The sequence below is a fragment of the Rana temporaria genome, chromosome 9 (genome assembly GCF_905171775.1).
Source record: "Rana temporaria chromosome 9, aRanTem1.1, whole genome shotgun sequence".
NCBI classification, from domain to species: domain Eukaryota; kingdom Metazoa; phylum Chordata; class Amphibia; order Anura; family Ranidae; genus Rana; species Rana temporaria.
In genome coordinates, this window is record NC_053497.1 from 178,574,450 (window position 1) to 178,591,738 (window position 17,289).

The following is a 17,289-nucleotide window of genomic DNA, read 5'->3' on the forward strand; positions in this document are numbered from 1 at the left end:
ACCCCGTAGCCAGGCACAGGCTGAAATATTGCGGCTCCCCCATTATTAATCGCGGCGGCCGCCTGTGTATATTTTCTGACTTTTCCAGATGAAACACTTTATTTTTTACGGTAGCACTCGGCGAGAAAAGTGGAAATTTACTTTCATGCAGTCGTTTTCACAGGATGATAAATGTTGGTTTTATTCAGCGCTGCGACTCGCCCGGCTCCTGTTTTCCAGATATTAAATAAAATAAAGAAGAAAAATAAGCCGTCCTCCCGAGGGATCTGAAGTGCGGACGTGAATGTCGTGATACACTTACGTCTAAATTCACGGAGATAAAAGACGGGAGATTCATTGTGACAGCTGAACATGTTGTTTGTGTGGCGCGCACATTAAATTACAACACTTGCCTTTCCTTGTATTGTTTGACTGTAACCGTCTCGCTCGCTCGTCTTTGAAATATGGAACGCGTTTCTGTAGGCGCGCTGCTCCGACGCCCCTTCGCCACGGCCGTCTTCTCTATAAATGATAACTTTCTTCTCAAGCCTGTGAAGACTTCTTGTCTAGAAGTGAGATAATGGCAGCAATGACATTAAATAGACACTATCGGAAAACAAATCCATCCACCAAGTAAAAGCTGAACTCCAGGTAGATATAAAAGACTCAGATTAACCTCTTGCTGCCCACGTAATGTATAAGTGTAGCGGCAAAGAAGGTAGGCTTTAATGCCCACCTGCCGCACATATACCCCAATGGGCGACAAAGCTTTCTGAGCTGATCCAGCTCCTGAGTATGTGACCACTGTGACTGCCAATCACAGTGGTTATGTGATTGGCTGGCCCTTCCTGCCCTCCAGAAATTAAGACCTTGTTAAAGGGATACCATAGCTATAATTACCTGGATTTAACCTGATATCAACCTTGGAGTTCCTGGAATGCCCAGAGTCTTGTACTGAGTACCTCAGGTCCTGTTGGTTGTCCCTGATCTTCTACTGAGTACCCAAGGTCTTCTGTTGGTTGCCCCTGATCTTCTTAGTACCCCAGGTCTTCTGTTGGTTGTCCCTGATCTCCTACTGCATAAACCAGGTCTTCTGTTGGTTGTCCCTGATCTACTGAGTACCCCGGGTCTTCTGTTGGTTGTCCCTGATCTACTGAGTACCCCAGGTCTTCTTTTGGTTGCCCCTGATCTTCAACTGAGTACCCCAGGTCCTCTGTTGGTTGTCCCTGATCTTCTACTGAGTAACCCATGTCCTCTGTTGGTTGCCCTTGATCTTCTACTGAGTACCCCAAGTCTTCTGTTGGTTGTCCCTGATCTTCTTAGTACCCCAGGTCTTCTGTTGGTTGTCCCTGATCTCCTACTGCATAAACCAGGTCTTCTGTTGGTTGTCCCTGATCTTCTTCTACTGCGTAACCCAGGTCTTCTGTTGGTTGTCCCTGATCTTCTTCTACTGCGTAACCCAGGTCTTCTGTTGGTTGTCCCTGATCTTCTACTGTTGTCTACTGTAAGAATGTGTTGGATGCCATTTAAGATTAAAGGCCCAGCAATACATTGTACCGTGCATTTTAGTGCACATTACCGAAACAAGTCTGAAGCTAAATTTGCCCCTTGCTTGTGTTTTTTTTTTTTTTTTTTTAATGCATTCCTTATTCTTGAAGTAATGATAATTTAAACAAGTCATTAGGATTCGTACAGTAAACAAGATAGACAGACATCTTCAAAAGGCCCACAAAAGCAGGTAAAGGCAGTAAAAACACAGGCAATGCCATAAGGAAGGGTGAGGCAACCAGTTGTATGTGAGAAGGCCTTAAGAGCTTAAATCCAGGGATATTGAGCAGGCCAGATCTTGAAGCGTACATTCGTTTGCAAAAACATTGGTACGAGTTAAACAAGACATCCACAACAGGATGAAACATCATACCTATAAAACAAAAAAAAAACAATAGGAAAGGAGGCACAGGAGGGGAGAAGTTTAGGAGATACTTTGCTGTTTTGTCCGGAAGGGACTATTTCTAAAATAATAAAGTATGATACACCGTGTCTTGGTCCAACTCTTTTTTTTTTTTTAGAAACCTGTAAGCATCCTTGACCACTTAAGGACCGCCTCCTGCACATTTACGTTGGCAGAATGGCACGGCGGGCCAGATGCACGTACCTGTACGTCCTCTTTAAGTGCCCAGCCGTGGGTCGCAGGCGCGCGCCCGCAACCCGGTCCAAAGCTCCGTGACCGTGGGACCTGATCCACCGCTGGAGTCCCGCAATCGGTCACCGGAGCTGAAGAACGGGGAGAGCTGTGTGTAAACACAGCTTCCCCGTTCTTCACTGTGGCGCCGTGATCGATCGTGTGTTCCCTTTTATAGGGAAACACAATCGATGACATCAGACCTACAGACATGAGGTCACACATAACCCCTTCAGCGCCCCTTGTGATTAACTCCCAAACTGCAATTGTCATTTTCACAGTAAACAATGCATTTTTAATGCATTTTTTGCTGCGAAAAATGACAATGGTCCCAAAAACGTGTCAAAATTGTCCGAAGTGTCCGCCATAATGTCGCAGTCATGAAAAAAATCGCTGATCGCCGCCATTAGTATTAAAAAAATTATTTTTTTATAAAAATGAAATAAAACTATCCCCTATTTTGTAAATGCTATAAATTTTGCGCAAACCAACCGATAAACGCTTATTGCGATTTTTTTTTTTACCAAAAATAGGTAGAAGAATATGTATCGGCCTAAACTGAGGACATTTTTTTTTATATATTTTTGGGGGATATTTATTATAGCAAAAAGTAAAAAAGATTGAATTTTTTTCAGAATTGTCGCTCTATTTTTGTTTATAGCGCAAAAAATAAAAACCGCAGAGGTGATCAAATACCACCAAAAGAAAGCTCTATTTGTGGGAAAAAAGGGACGCCAATTTTGTTTGGGAGCCACGTCGCACGACCGCGCAATTGTCAGTTAAAGCGACGCAGTGCCGAATCGCGAAAACTGTCCGGATCCTTTAGCTGCCTTTAGGTCCGGGTCTTAAGTGGTTAAATACATTTTAAAAGGGAACAAATGGCCCATGAACCAAAATATTTCCTTGATGAACAAAACCATTGAACATGTTTTTTTTTTAATGGACAAACATTTACCAAAATTGTGCTGTTGCCCACAGGATGAAGAATGTTGGTTTGGTAGACTGTCATCTGTTTGGTAAACATTGCCATTTCCCTCTTTTATCAGGTGGCAGCGAGTCCTCGTGGGATAAGGAGAAGCTGCAATCTCCAATTGCCAGCAGTGGTACCCAACACGGACTGGGACACGTCACACTATCCGGACAGTCCGGCATGGGGGGAGCCCATCCGTTGAGTCCTCTCCAGCAAAATCACCTGCTAGCTAACAGTATGTATTAAGGTGAAATCTGGGGATTGGGTTGGGTGTTCCGTCATTGGTCAGTGATGAAAGAGGCAAGTACAGGAGCTTAGCTCTATTAAATTATATAGAGTCACATTATGTGATAACTGTAGGCTGATAAGTAGGGGCAAGTGAATTGGTTCACACAATAAGTTCCGCCTAGATCATGAAGAAAATTCCCAACTTCTTACAATACAATGGGTAGTTCAGGTTCCGTTTATTTCCCCATCCTGTATACTTGCACGTAGGTCCTTTTGGACCCCCTCCTAATTTACTAATGTTCCTTTAGTATATTTCCCTACATGGGTCAAAGAGGAAAAGTCCCCATGTCTCCCTAACACAGTGGTTCTCAACCTTTCTAGTGCCGGGACCCCTAACAGTAAAATTATTTTTGTAGCGTGGCTTGTCAGCACCCAAGGCAAGACAAGTAGTACCTTCCACTCCACACAGTATTAAAGCCACTTGTGGTACATTTTACTCTCTCTCTCTCTCTCTTTGTTATCCTTCCTTTCCCCTTTATCTCTCTCTATCCTTTTTCTTTCTCCCCCTTTTCCTTTGTTACTCCCCCTCTTTTCCTCTCCCTTCCATGTATTCTCTATTTTTATTCCTTCTCTTATTCCTTGGTAGGGGGGGTGAGGGGAGTTGGGATGAGTGGTAGGCATGTGCACTGCCAAAAAATGTGTTCATTTTCATTTTAGTTTCATTCATTTTTTAGCTTTTTTCAGAAATTAGAAAATTCAGAAATGAAAAATTTCGGAATTTTTCGAATTCTGAATTTTTCAAATTTTCTATTATCAAATTTTTGAATTTTGGATTTTCAAATTTCCAAATTTAGAATTTTTGAATTTCCGAAATTTTCAAATGTCTGAAATTTTAGAATGTCCGAAATTTAGAATTTCCGAATTCCCGAAATTTCGGAGCAGTGCCGAAATCTGGATATAGGGTCTCCTCCAGCCCTCCCACTTCACATTCCTCACTAGTCAGCTGACCTCTAGTCTCTGCCCCCGAGCTATTCCGTGAATTGAAAGGGTGTCTGTGAATTGAATTCGATGACCTCTGGCAAATCATCATTCGACCCCCGAGGGGGTCCCGACCCCCAGGTTGAGAACCACTGCCCTAACAGGAAGATCATAAGAATGGGGATTTGTAAGTATTCAGAATACACCAAATGACATAGGTAAATAGTATAGATATAAAGTTTTATCTTTATTTTACAGCTTAAACTGATTATATATATATATATAAAACCATTAGATCAAAGCTATAAATACATGGCAGAAAGAAATATCCATACCCCAGGACATTGACAGCTCTCACTACCTCCAAGTGCAGGGGGTGGCAATGGGGACCAAGTCTGCCCCTTCATACACCAACCTGCACCTGGGGGGTGGGAGCATTGGCTTTTTTTCTTCGGATGCTTTGTCACGATACCTCCGCTACAGTGATTTGTGGCTGAGGTACATTGACGACATATTTATTTTGTGGTCTGTCCCTGTAGAGCTTTTGAAGGAATTTATTGATACGTAGAATGTGAATACTTTTAACCTGCAGTTCACCATCTTTTTTTAATTTAACAATTTATAAAGGACCTAATAATTACTTTGCTACAACATTCTAATGCAAACCTACAGCTACTAATGCTGTCCTACATGCACAAAGTAGTCAGTCACCCAAAACATGTCATTAAGGGAATCTCAATTGTTCAGAACTGTAGGATTCAATCGTAAGAACTACAGAAATTTATAACAAGTTTTCCCACCCAATATTTATTTTCCTCCATATCGTATTGAAGACTTGTCCCATATTTCCGCTGTGGCAATTTAAGCATAGAACTCCTACCAATAGGAAATCTTACATTTATAATTGTACTTTGTTAATTATGAATATAGGAATTTTCTGTTGCAGGGGCCTCTTTCTTAACTGGTGGGCAGAGATGAAAGCCCCCCCCCCCCCCCCCCCCCTTATTTCGAAGTTGGCCATTTTGAATCCAACTTTTGCTTTTGGTGTATCCATATAAATGGCCCACCCTGTACTTGCCCTTCTTCCTCTTTCTGCTTTCCTTGTCACTCTTCCTCTTTCCTGTACCTCTTTCTCTCTATACTTGTCCTGTCCCTCTTCCTCTTTCTGCTATTCTTCTCCCCCACTCTACTTTTCCTTCTTCCTCTTTCTGCTTCCCTTGTCACTCTTCCTCTTGTCACTCACTCTTCCAAAACTGTAAATTTGGTTCTGCCAATGGCTCGCAAACGCGTTTCAATTAAACTTTCCAATCTTCATTGGGGGTACCAAGGGTAATAGTTCTACAAAGCAATATAAAACCCATACAAAAATATATCACGACAATGATACAATGTTTATAATACACAATATCACCACACTTGCAGAATTATTTTGGAAGTAATGCTAATGGTGTCATGGGGCATAGGTAATAAAATGTTTATTTGTAAAATAAAGATAAAATTAAAAAATAATCAAATATAAGTTCAAAACGTATAAATTAAAAACATAAACGCCTAAAACTGATGCTAAACCATTACGTTTTTTTTTTTAATAAGCACGTTTTAATATAGCTAAAGATTTTATGACATTGCCTTTCAAACTTCATCTCCAAGACCAAAACGGACAAACAAGGGCACAATAAGATTGGCATATTAATTATTAGGTATTGTTTTTTTTGCTTACATTTTTAATTATCCTGCCCTATGCCCAAGAACCTCGCGCGTAGTTGTGAACCTGAAGGAATCGAAGGAAAAAAAAAAAATAGCATGTAATTGTCCCAGAATCATATTTAATATCGGGCTAGATTGTTGTATAATTCATTGTAAAATTATAGTGGGAAGTAGATCATAAAACAAGAAGTCTATGATTAATTCATTAATTTATGGCGCGGACATAAAATCAGAAATGTCGTCCAAAATTAATTTTAGCCCAGAATTAAATGATGTGAAGTATGCAACGAGGCCGTATATATTCCAGATATATGCGGAATTTATCCCTGGGTAATTAGAATAGATGAGAAGTCAGGGCTGTGACTGATCACTTTTCCATGTAAAATAATATTTCTGTCCAAATTTTATGCACTCGGCTCAATGGCAGGTCAACATTTTTTTTTTAGTCGAAAAGTTTTTAGATGTAATGAGCGGCCGGGCACCCCCGATCCCCCCTCCCCCCCCCCCCCCGCATCCCACTTTTATTTTATGGGTTCAGATGTTCGGTCAGTTACAGTCTCAGCTGAGATGTAATTGTGTATTATTGTAACATTTTGTAAGTGATGAATTGTTACAATCTTCGCTTCCTGCAAATCTGATTTACGAGCAAATTTATGATAATCGGGTCCTTCTCACGGGTTACGTCAAACCATATGTATGGCGCATTTACATTTTTAAATAGAAACTCAAGTGTTTTGTTTTTTTTTGGTATGCCAGAGAGAGAGGTCAGCTAGGTGGAAATGTGAGTTTGTGGTTTGAATACCTGTGCTGCGGAGTGACGGCTTTATTGTTCTTCTTTCTCAGTGTAAGTCTATGGGTCATCTAATGTAATGTTTTATTGCAGTGGTCTCTCTCCATCTAAAACATTTTTTCTCTACTGTCGCTTTTTCTGTTGCCCTCTTCATCCCTCCTTCCTTTCTTTATTGTCCCTATTCCTCCTATCCCTCTTTCTCTCTCTATTGTCCCTCTCTCTACTTGTCGCTTTTCATCTTTCTGCTATTCTTTTCCCCCACTCTACTTGCCCCTCTTCCTCTTTCTCCTTTTCTTGTCACTCTTCCTCTTTCCTGTACCTCTTTCTCTCTATACTTGTCCTGTCCCTCTTCCTCTTTCTCCTATTCTTTCCCCCCCCCACTCTACTTTCCCCTCTTCTTCTTTCTGCTTTTCTTGTCACTCTTCCTCTTTCCTGTACCTCTTTCTCTCTATACTTGTCCTGTCCCTCTTCCTCTTTCTCCTATTCTTTCCCCCCCCCACTCTACTTTCCCCTCTTCTTCTTTCTGCTTTTCTTGTCACTCTTCCTCTTTCCTGTACCTCTTTCTCTCTATACTTGTCCCATCCCTCTTCCTCTTTTTGCTATTCTTCTCCCCCACTCTACTTTTTCCTCTTCCTCTTTTTGCTTGTCACTCTTCCTCTTTTTCCTGTCCCTCTCTCTACTTGTCACGCTTCCTTTTTTCCTGTCCCTCTCTCTACTTGTCCCTCTTCCTCTTTCTCCTATTCTTCTCCCCCACTCTACTTTCCCCTCTTCCTCTTTCTGCTTCCCTTGTCACTCTTCCTCTTTTTCATGTCCCTCTCTACTTGTCCCTCTTCCTCTTTCTCCTATTCTTCTCCCCCACTCTACTTGCCCCTTTTCCTGCTTCCCTTGTCACTCTTCCTCTTTTTCCTATCCCTCTCTCTTACCTGTCCCTCTTTTTTTCTCTCTCTCTCTACTTGTCCCTCTTTCTCTTGTCCCTCTCTCTACTTGTCACTCTTCCTCTTTTTCCTGTCCCTCTCTCTACATGTCACTCTTCCTCTTTTTTCTTTCCCTCTCTCTACTTGTTACGCTTCCTCTTTTTCCTGTCCTTCTCTCTACTTGTCCCTCTTCCTCTTTCTCCTATTCTTCTCCCCCAATCTCTTCCTCTTTTGCTTCCCTTGTCACTCTTCCTCTTTTTCTTGTCCCTCTCTCTACTTGTCCCTCTTTCTCTTGTCCCTCTCTCTACTTGTCCCTCTTCCTCTTTTTCCTGTCCCTCTCTTTACTTGTCACTCTTCCCCTTTTTCATGTCCCTCTCTCTACTTGTCACTCTTCCTCTTTTTCCTGTCCCTCTCTCTACTTGTCCCTCTTCCTCCTATTCTTCTTCCCCACTCTACTTGCCCCTCTTCCTCTTTATGCTTCTCTTGTCACTCTTCCTGTTTTTCCTGTCCCTCTCCCTCTCTCTACTTGTCCCTCTTTCTCCTGTACCTCTTCCTTTTTTCCCCTTTTGCTCTTCAACTTTCTCCTGTTGCTTTCCTTTTCCTCCTGCCTCTCTTCCTTTTGCTGCTCTTCCACTCTTCTGCCCCTTGATCTTGTCTCTCTTCCTTTTTTCTCCTGCCGCTCTTCCTTTTGCTGCTCTTCCTCTCTTCTCGCCCTTTATCTTTTCGCTCTTCCTCTCTTCTGTCCCTCACTCTCCTTGCCTCTTTTCCTCTTGCTTCTTCTGTCCCTCTTCCTCCTCTTGTCCCTCTTGCTCCTTCTTTTGTCACTCTTCCTCTTTTTCCTGTCCCTCTCCCCCTCTTTACTTGTCCCTATTCTTCATTCTGGAATCTCTGCAATTTTCTCCTGACCCCATTTCTCTTTCTCCCAGCCCTCTTCCTCTATCTCTTGTCGCTTGTCATTTCTCCTGTCTCTTTTCCTCCCGTCCCTCTTTGTTTTCCTATCCCTCTTCCTCCTATCCCTCTTCCTCCTATCCCTCTTCCTCTTTCCCTCCCCCTCTTTCCCTCCCCTTCCTCTTTTTGCTTCTTCTGTCCCCCTTCCTGTTTCTGCTTCTCCTGTCACTCTTTCTCCTGCTGTCCCTCTTCCTCTTTCTACTTGTCCATTTTTTTCTGTTGTTCTGAAGCTGGGCATACATGGTTCCTTTTTTCTATTGGGCATACATGGTTCCTTTTTTCTGTTGGGCATACATGGTTCCTTTTTTCTGTTGGGCATACATGGTTCCTTTTTTCTATTGGGCATACATGGTTCCTTTTTTCTGTTGGGCATACATGGTTCCTTTTTTCTGTTGGGCATACATGGTTCCTTTTTTCTATTGGGCATACATGGTTCAGCGGGCCGGCAGAGCAAATAAAATTCCACTTCCACACATTCAATATGGATGCCGGAATCCTTCCCGTTGTGTCATTGTATTCTGGTGGTAGTAGGACTCCCCCCCTCACCATCAGAATACACTGATCATCACTGCAGCACATTGGCTGCATGCTCTGACTGAGCAAAACATTTCCAGCAGGACTGTTGATAAGATCATCAATAAATTGACTTGATGTTAATGGGAACAGCCATACATGGTTTGAAATTCGGCCGGTTCCTGTTCCTTCGATCCATGGATGGTCAGCTTTACTTTTTAGGTACAGCCTCTCTCTGCTATCCCTCTTCTTCTCATTATTGTCCCAATTTCTTTCTACTATCCCTCTCCCTCTCCCTCTCGTTCTCTCTCTCTCTCTCTCTCTCTCATTCTCTCTCTTTATTTTCTGTGTCTCTCTCTGCTATCACTCTACCACCTATCTCTACTGACCCCTTTCCTCCCTCTACTTCTCTTCTCCCTTTCTGCTGTCCCCTTTTCCTCATTTTACTGTCCCTCATCATTTCTCTGATGCCCTTCTCTCTTCTCTAACCTTTTCTTTTCTGTCCCTCTTCCTCTTTTAGCTATTATTTCCCTTTTTCTCCCTGTTGTCCCTTTTCCCTGTTGTCTTTTTCACGCTTAACTGTCCCACTTTCTCCTTCCGCTCCCCCTGCCTCCTCCTTTCTGTCTCCTCTTTTCCACTATCTTTTTTTTCTTTCTCTTTCTTGTTTTTCTTTCTTTTTTTTTCTCTTTCACTCTCTTTCTCTAGCTCTCCCCTTCTTTCTTATTTTTCTTTCTATCTTTCTATCTCTCTTTCCCCCACAGTCTTTCTCTCTCTCTCTTTTCTTTCTCTTTCCTTCTCTTTCTCTCTCACTCACACACTCTCTCCACCTCTCACCCCCTCACTTTCTCTTTCTTTTCCTCTATTGTACTCTCTATACCCCCCTTCTCACTTTTCTGCTTTTTGTTGTTTCTTTTTCTCTCTCCCTTTCCTCCTCTCTCGTTCCTTCTCTTTATCCCCCCTCTCTCACTCCCTCTCTTCCCCTCTCTATTTTTCTTTTGTATGTACTCCCTTTGTTTCTTTCCCTCTCTCTCTTTTTTTATCCCTTTTCTGTTCTCTTTCTTTCCCTCTTCCTTTTAGCTCCTACGCCTCTCTCTTGGTCTCTCCCTCTCTCTCTCTCTCTTCCCCATCCCTTTCTCTCCCTATCCCTCTCTCCCCCCATCCCTCTCTCGCTTTCTCGCTCCCCTCTCTCTTTTCTATTTTATCTTTGTTTCTTCCCTCCTCTCTCTTTCCCTATCCCTTTCATGCTCTTTATCTCCCCTCCCTATCTCTCCCCCCTCTCTTTCCTTTCACTATCTCTTTTCTTTCTCTTTCTCCTTTACTTTCTTTCCCTTTTCCTTTAGCTCTTCCACCTGTCTCTTGGTCTCTCTCTCCCCCTCTCTCTCTCTCTTCCCCATCCCTTTCTCTCTCCCCCCCTCTTTCTCCCATCTTCCTCTCTCTCGCTCTCGCTTTCTCTCTCTCCCCCTCTCTCCCATCTTTCTCTCTCTCTCCCTCTCTCGCTTTCACTTTCTTTCTCTCTCTCCCATCTTCCTCTCTCTCCCTCGCTTTTATTTTTCTCTCTCTCTCTCTCTCTCTCTCTCTCTCTCTCGTTTGTATTTCCTCCATTTGTTTCTTTCCCTCTCTCACTCTCTTTCCCTATTCCTTCCCTGCTGTATTTATCTCTCTCTCTCTCTCCCCTCTTTCCTTTCTCTATCTCTTTTCTTTCTCGCTCTCTCCTTTTCCTTCTTTCCCTCTTTCTCTTTTCCATTAGTGTTTCCACCTCTCTCTTGGTCTCTCTCTTTCTTTCTCTATTCCCTCTCTCTCCCCCCCCCACCCTCTCTCTCTCTCCCTCTCTCTCTCCCTCCTCCATTTTCTTTATTAAACGGGGGAATAAAAAATAAAAAGATCACTGATGACTCTCACTACCAACAAACCATGACTTTCACTTGCGCGTTAAAATCTAAGGAGGAGCACACTGCGCACATTTCACACCAGCTGGACAAAACAAGATATTTTCCATCCTATCCGATCACTATAAAAAAACAAAGGTTCCGATCGCATCTGATCAAAAATTGCGAACCACACGCTGCAATCGTCTATTGAAATCAGCCAATAAATGCAGTTCTTTGGTATAGACATAGGAGGTCTTTTTTTATTAGGTTTTGTTGAGATCATAGGACAGGAAACGGATGTGGAGTCAGTCTGCTTCCTTTATTAATACCTGATTTTTTTTTTTGTGTGACGTTTTTAGGATTGGAATTACCCTTCATGATGATGCCCCACCCCCTGCTGCCCGTCAGTCTACCTCCTGCATCCGTTGCCATGGCGATGAATCAGATGAATCACCTTAATACTATAGCGAATATGGCCGCAGCTGCACAAATGCACAGTCCTCTGTCTAGAGTGGGCGCTTCCGTCATCAAGGTAAGAACAATGGCTGAGCTGTCAGGACGCGGCGCACATCCCCAGGCACGGCTCGCACCCTCTGCAGCCGTTGTCTCCCGGCTCTAATGTTACATTTTGTTGCCATCCAATGATACAATGTTGCATGCATTAACCCCCCTGCAGCTGAGGCCTGCATCTTGCCACTGTCACATCTCTGCACGTGACGTGCGTGTGTGGTGACCGCTGCGTAACCAGCGGGAAAATAAGCAGATTTCTGATAAAATTTCAAGGAAATAATATAAGGGCCCACAGGAGATCGGCTATAGCATTAGAAACCTGTACAAATACTGAAATTTTGCATCCATTGTTCAACCTACTGAATGTGTTCACTTCAACAAATATATATATTCTTTGCTATTCTGTATGAAGCTGAATAATTGTATGTTTAACCCCTTATGTTGTTGCAAGACTAGAGAAGAGCAGGCAGCAACCCATAATGGCAAATTTGTCATTCGTTATTTCAGTCTACTGATATCTATTGATCTGAACACCTGAACATCAACCTATATGAACTGCCAGGAGGTTGCGGCCCTCAAGATTTGCCCCTCAATGTCGTTGCCTCAAGCAGGGCTGGACTGGGGCAGAAATTTGGCCCTGGACTTCATCCAGGCTGGCCCACTTTGACAGGTCTCTCCCATAGCAGCCAGGCAACTCCCACACACCCCCAGCCACCCAAGCCCCCTCTCCCCCTTCACTAGCCACTAGCCATTCTACTTTTATTACAGTAGAACGGCTGGTACTGGTCCTCTTATAGGCAGTACCAGTGGGGAAGCTAGACATTATTTAACCAATGGGGGCAAAGAACCAGTTCCGTGCCCCCCTTATGGGACAAGATTAGGCAGAAGTGAGAAACTCCCAGGCCATAGCTGTTGAGTCAGCTGTCTGTCCCCTCCCCCCTGCTCCTCTGTCGTCCCCCCTGCTCCTCTGTCGTCCCCCCTGCTCCTCTGTCGTCCCCCCTGCTCCTCAGGTCCTCCCCCTGCTCCTCTGGTCCTCCCCCTGCTCCTCTGGTCCTCCCCCTGCTTCTCTGTTCCCCCCAGGTGAATGCTGCGGGGAGGCAGAGGAGGTGAGCGCGGTGGGAAGGGAGAGACAGAGGAGCAGAGGGGGGCGGCAGTCCGCTGTCACTGAAGCCGGCCCACTGAGCCATGGCCCCCCCCGGGAAACTCCCTGTAGTCCCAATGGCCAGTCCATCCCTGGCCCCAAGCCCCATTGCCCCTCAATGTCGTTGCCCCATGCTATCTCTGCTCTCGTTTTCATAAACAAACTCTTGTCAGATCACTCAGATCTACCGGCAGACATCTCCTCTACATCTCGTTGCCCAAGAAGATCCGGCGTGGTGGTCTGGCCTTCTCCCACCAGGGTGCAGTATTATGGAGGAGGCCCCTACTATCCCAGTTTTCCGCGGGTTACTGAAGACTTGGCTTTTTTTTACGCAAGCCTTCCCTGCGTAGCCTCTCTTTTTCACCCTTTCTGCCGCTATGTGCTGCTTTTGGTTCCTAGGTCCTCTACGATGCGTGTCGGGACCCTTCGGGGTAAGACCGCGCTATATTAAGATACCTCTTAACTCAATTGAGAGGCTATGGCATTGAGGCTGTTTTCAGGGCTGCAGACGAGAGAGTAGTCAGTTCCAACCACGGGTTGAGGCACAGGGCCGTCTTAATTGCATCACGGACCCCTTGGCAAAGTAATGCACTGGGCCCCTACCAGCCTGCCCCAATTTACGCACCTACTCCCAAGAATTCAAGTATAAATAGTTGATTGCATTAAACACATATTTATTAAGTACTTTCAAACAAAATGTTTTTTAAACAATATAAAAAGCCTTCCGTAAGTCAAAGACTAATCAACACAAATCAACAAAGAGCACAGTACAGGGGTGGAGGCCGAAGGGCATAGTACAGGGAGGTCAGGAGGGCACAATACTGGTACATGGCCATCCTGGGACAGCTTAGTAAATAGTGTGACTGGCACAGCAAATCCAGGACACTTGGCAAGTATGATGTACTGCAAGACAATGGTGGGGCCCCCAAGCACCCGGGGGCACCTGGGCAGTGTCCATGCATAAAGACAGCCCTGTCGAGGCAGGCAGCAGGTGAGAAAGTAGTCAGGTCCAAGCAAAGGTCTAGGCAGGGAGCAAGCAAGAGTGTAGCCATGTCCAAGCAGAGGCAAAACAGGGAGCAAGCAAGGGTGCAGCTAGGTCCAAGCAGAGGCATGGGCAGGGAGCAAGCAAGGGTGCAGCCAGGTCCAAGCAGAGGCATGGGCAGGGAGCAAGCAAGGGTGCAGCCAGGTCCAAGCAGAGGCATGGGCAGGGAGCAAGCAAGGGTGCAGCCAGGTCCAAGCAGAGGCATGGGCAGGGAGCAAGCAAGGGTGCAGCCAGGTCCAAGCAGAGGCAAAACAGGAAGCAAGCAAGGGTGCAGCCATGTCCAAGCAGAGGCAAAACAGGAAGCAAGCAAGGGTGCAGCTAGGTCCAAGCAGAGGCATGGGCAGGGAGCAAGCAAGGGTGCAGCCAGGTCCAAGCAGAGGCATGAGCAGGGAGCAAGCAAGGGTGCAGCCATGTCCAAGCAGAGGCAAAACAGGAAGCAAGCAAGGGTGCGGCCATGTCCAAGCAGAGGCATGGGCAGGGAGCAAGCAAGGGTGCAGCCATGTCCAAGCAGAGCCATGGGCAGGGAGCAAGCAAGGGTGCAGCCAGGTCCAAGCAGAGGCAAAGGCAGGGAGCAAGCAAGGGTGCAGCCAGGTCCAAGCAGAGGCAAAGGCAGGGAGCAAGCAAGGGTGCAGCCAGGTCCAAGAAGCAGTTTGGGCAAGGAGCAAGCAAGCATGCAGCCAGGTCCAAGCAAAGGTCATTCAGGGAGCAAGCAAGAGTGCAGCCAGGTATAAGGCAGACAGCAAGCAAGAGAGTAGTCAGGTCAATCCAGGTCAGCAACGGTCAGGCAATCTCACAGGCAAGTATTGCAGCTAATGCAAAGGGGTACATGGCAATAAGACACAGCACCAGTTACTTCAAGGCTGGTGCTGAAATAGCCTTCCATTGAAGGACACATTAAGTGTCATTACTGGGAACTCTGGCAGGTATTTTGCAAGTTCCATTGGAAGTCCTGGCAGGGATTCTGCGAGTTCCCCTGGAAGTCCTGGCAGGGATTCTGCGAGTTCCATTGGAAGTCCTGGCAGGGATTCTGCGAGTTCCATTGGAAGTCCTGGCAGGGATTCTGCGAGTTCCATTGGAAGTCCTGGCAGGGATTCTGCGAGTTCCATTGGAAGTCCTGGCAGGGATTCTGCGAGTTCCATTGGAAGTCCTGGCAGGGATTCTGCGAGTTCCATTGGAAGTTCAGGTACTGATTTTGGCTTTTTTTGTTTTTGTGTCTAACAGTCTCCACCTGTTTTGGAAGGGTTTCTACTAAATTTTAGAGGGTGTATGTGGGAATTTGGGCCCGTTTGTGAGGTCAGGTACTGATGTTTGATGAGAAAACCTGGCTAATATTCATCATTCCAATCCATCCCCAAAGTGTTCAGTAGGGTTGAGGTCAGGTCTCTGTGCAGGACACCTGAGCTCCTCCACACCATACTGGTCAATGGAGTTGGCTCCACTCTTCTGGGATGGTTTCTCACAGAATTTTGGAGTATGTCTGTAGGAATTTGCATTCAATCAGCCAAAAGGAAATGTGTGAGATTAGGTACTGGTGAGCCATGTCTTCTAATCTAACATTATCGGGGTTCCAGTTAATTCCGAAGGAGTTCAGTAGGGTTGTCAGGGCTCTGTGTTGGACACTTGAGATCACCCACGGTTCCTTATGGAGCTGGCTTTGTACCGAGGGGCACAGTCATGCTGGAACAGCAAAGGACCTTCACTAAACGGTTACCACAAGGTTGGAATGATCTTAAAATATTGTTGACTGTGTAAATGTGACTGGCAGTGAAGGGGTTAACCTGTAGGGGGCGCTAAAGGGGTTATGTGTTCCCTAATGTGTGTTTCTTACTGTAGGGGGGGAGTGTGACGTCACTGATCACAGGGAACAGACGATCAGTGGCAGGCTCACTAGGAAGCACGGGGAGAGGTTTGTTTACACTCATCTCTCCCTGTTCTTCAGCTCTGTGACCCGATCGTGGGACACCGCCGGCGATTGGGTCCCGCAGGCGCTCGCGACCCATGGCTAGGCTTCTTAACCGCTTAAGGCCGATATACGTCGGCAGAATGGTTAAAGGGGGACGTACCTGTACGCCCATGTGACGTATTTAGTCGTGCGGCGGTCCCTAAGCGGTTAAGATTATCGATCTTGTTTCATTATGTCCACATGGGCTCCTGACATAGCCAGTGAACAACGTACCGATTGTGCCTTAGGGGACCGTAGACAAAGCTGTATCTATGGAATGCTGGAAAATAGTTGTCCGGTGCTCTTTGGAGAGCATTCCATAGATAAGGAAGCCATGATGAAAATGTCGGCATTTATAGACCGGGCTTATGCTGTGCTTATGTGACGAGGATGGCTCTATGGATTTACCTTGTACAATAGCAAAAACGGGACATTTATAAATGAAAAGCGCTTCGTATTCACACCAAACTCGAAGCACAGAACCGACTTGAATAGTGCATTAGGTCGCCCCAACCCTCTCGTAATCCTCGGAGAGAGGAGACTTTCTGGCTGCAAAATAACAGACAGACAAATATAAATAAAGAGAGCGCTGCGTACATCTGACAGTGACAGTGACTCATTGTTCTGTTATAAAGCACGCCGCCGACAAAACATTTCAACCATCAGCCAACTTGACCCCAACAACCTCTGCAGGTCCTTTTTCTTCATCTTGTACCTTCTTTGTAACTGTCAGTACTTTCCCATAGGAGAAGAGAAAAGGGGGGGGGGGGGAGAAGAGAAAAGGGGGGGGGGTAGCCAATTCTCAGCCAACAGGGAAAACGGGAGCCGAGACAGCCGCCCCATGGAAACTGTTATCAAGGGAAAATGTGCACCAGTTTCCAGAGACAGTTGTTTCGGCTGGAGATGGAGAGATGCAAAGTAACATTGTTTATAAACATTGATCAGACAAGATGTAGAGATACAAAGGAACATTGTTTATAGACATTGTTCAAACAGCAGCTAAAAAAGATGCAAAGTAACAGGGGCAGATTCACAAAGAAAGTACGCCGGCGTATCTACTGATACGCCGGCGTACTTTCAAATTTCCAGCGTTGTTTCTTTGTTTTGAATCCTCAAAACAAGATACGACGGCATCTGGGTTAGATCCGACAGGCGTACGTCTTCGTACGCCTTCGGATCTTAGATGCAATTCTTCGGCGTCCGCTGGGTGGCGTTCCCGTTGTAATCCGCGTCGAGTATGCAAATTGGCTATTTCCGACGATCCACGAACGTACGAGCGGCCGTCGCATTCTTTTACGTCGTTTCCGTTCGGCTTTTTCCGGCGTATAGTTAAAGCTGCTATCTGGTGGCATACGCAATGTTAAGTATGACCGTCGTTCCCGCGTTGAATTTTTTAATTTTTATTTTGTTTGCGTAAGTCGTCCGTGAATGGGGCTGGACGCCATTTACGTTCACGTCAAAACCAATGACGCCCTTGCGACGTCATTTGGAGCAATGCACCCTGGGAGTTTTGACGGACGGGGCATGCGCAGTTCGTTCGGCGCGGGGACGCGCTTCATTTAAATGAAACACGCCCC

The 17,289-nt window shown here is 45.5% G+C and overlaps 1 protein-coding gene across 1 annotated transcript in view; it reads left to right on the plus strand.

The window, feature by feature from the left end:
- The window catches only part of DACH2 (dachshund family transcription factor 2), a 289,898-nt gene that overhangs the window by 132,690 nt on the left and 139,919 nt on the right, over positions 1–17,289 (plus strand). Inside the window, exons 3-4 of the mRNA XM_040325046.1 lie at positions 3,208–3,366; positions 11,437–11,609. Coding sequence (XP_040180980.1) covers positions 3,208–3,366; positions 11,437–11,609 — 332 coding nt within the window. The remainder of the gene's footprint in view (positions 1–3,207; positions 3,367–11,436; positions 11,610–17,289) is intronic.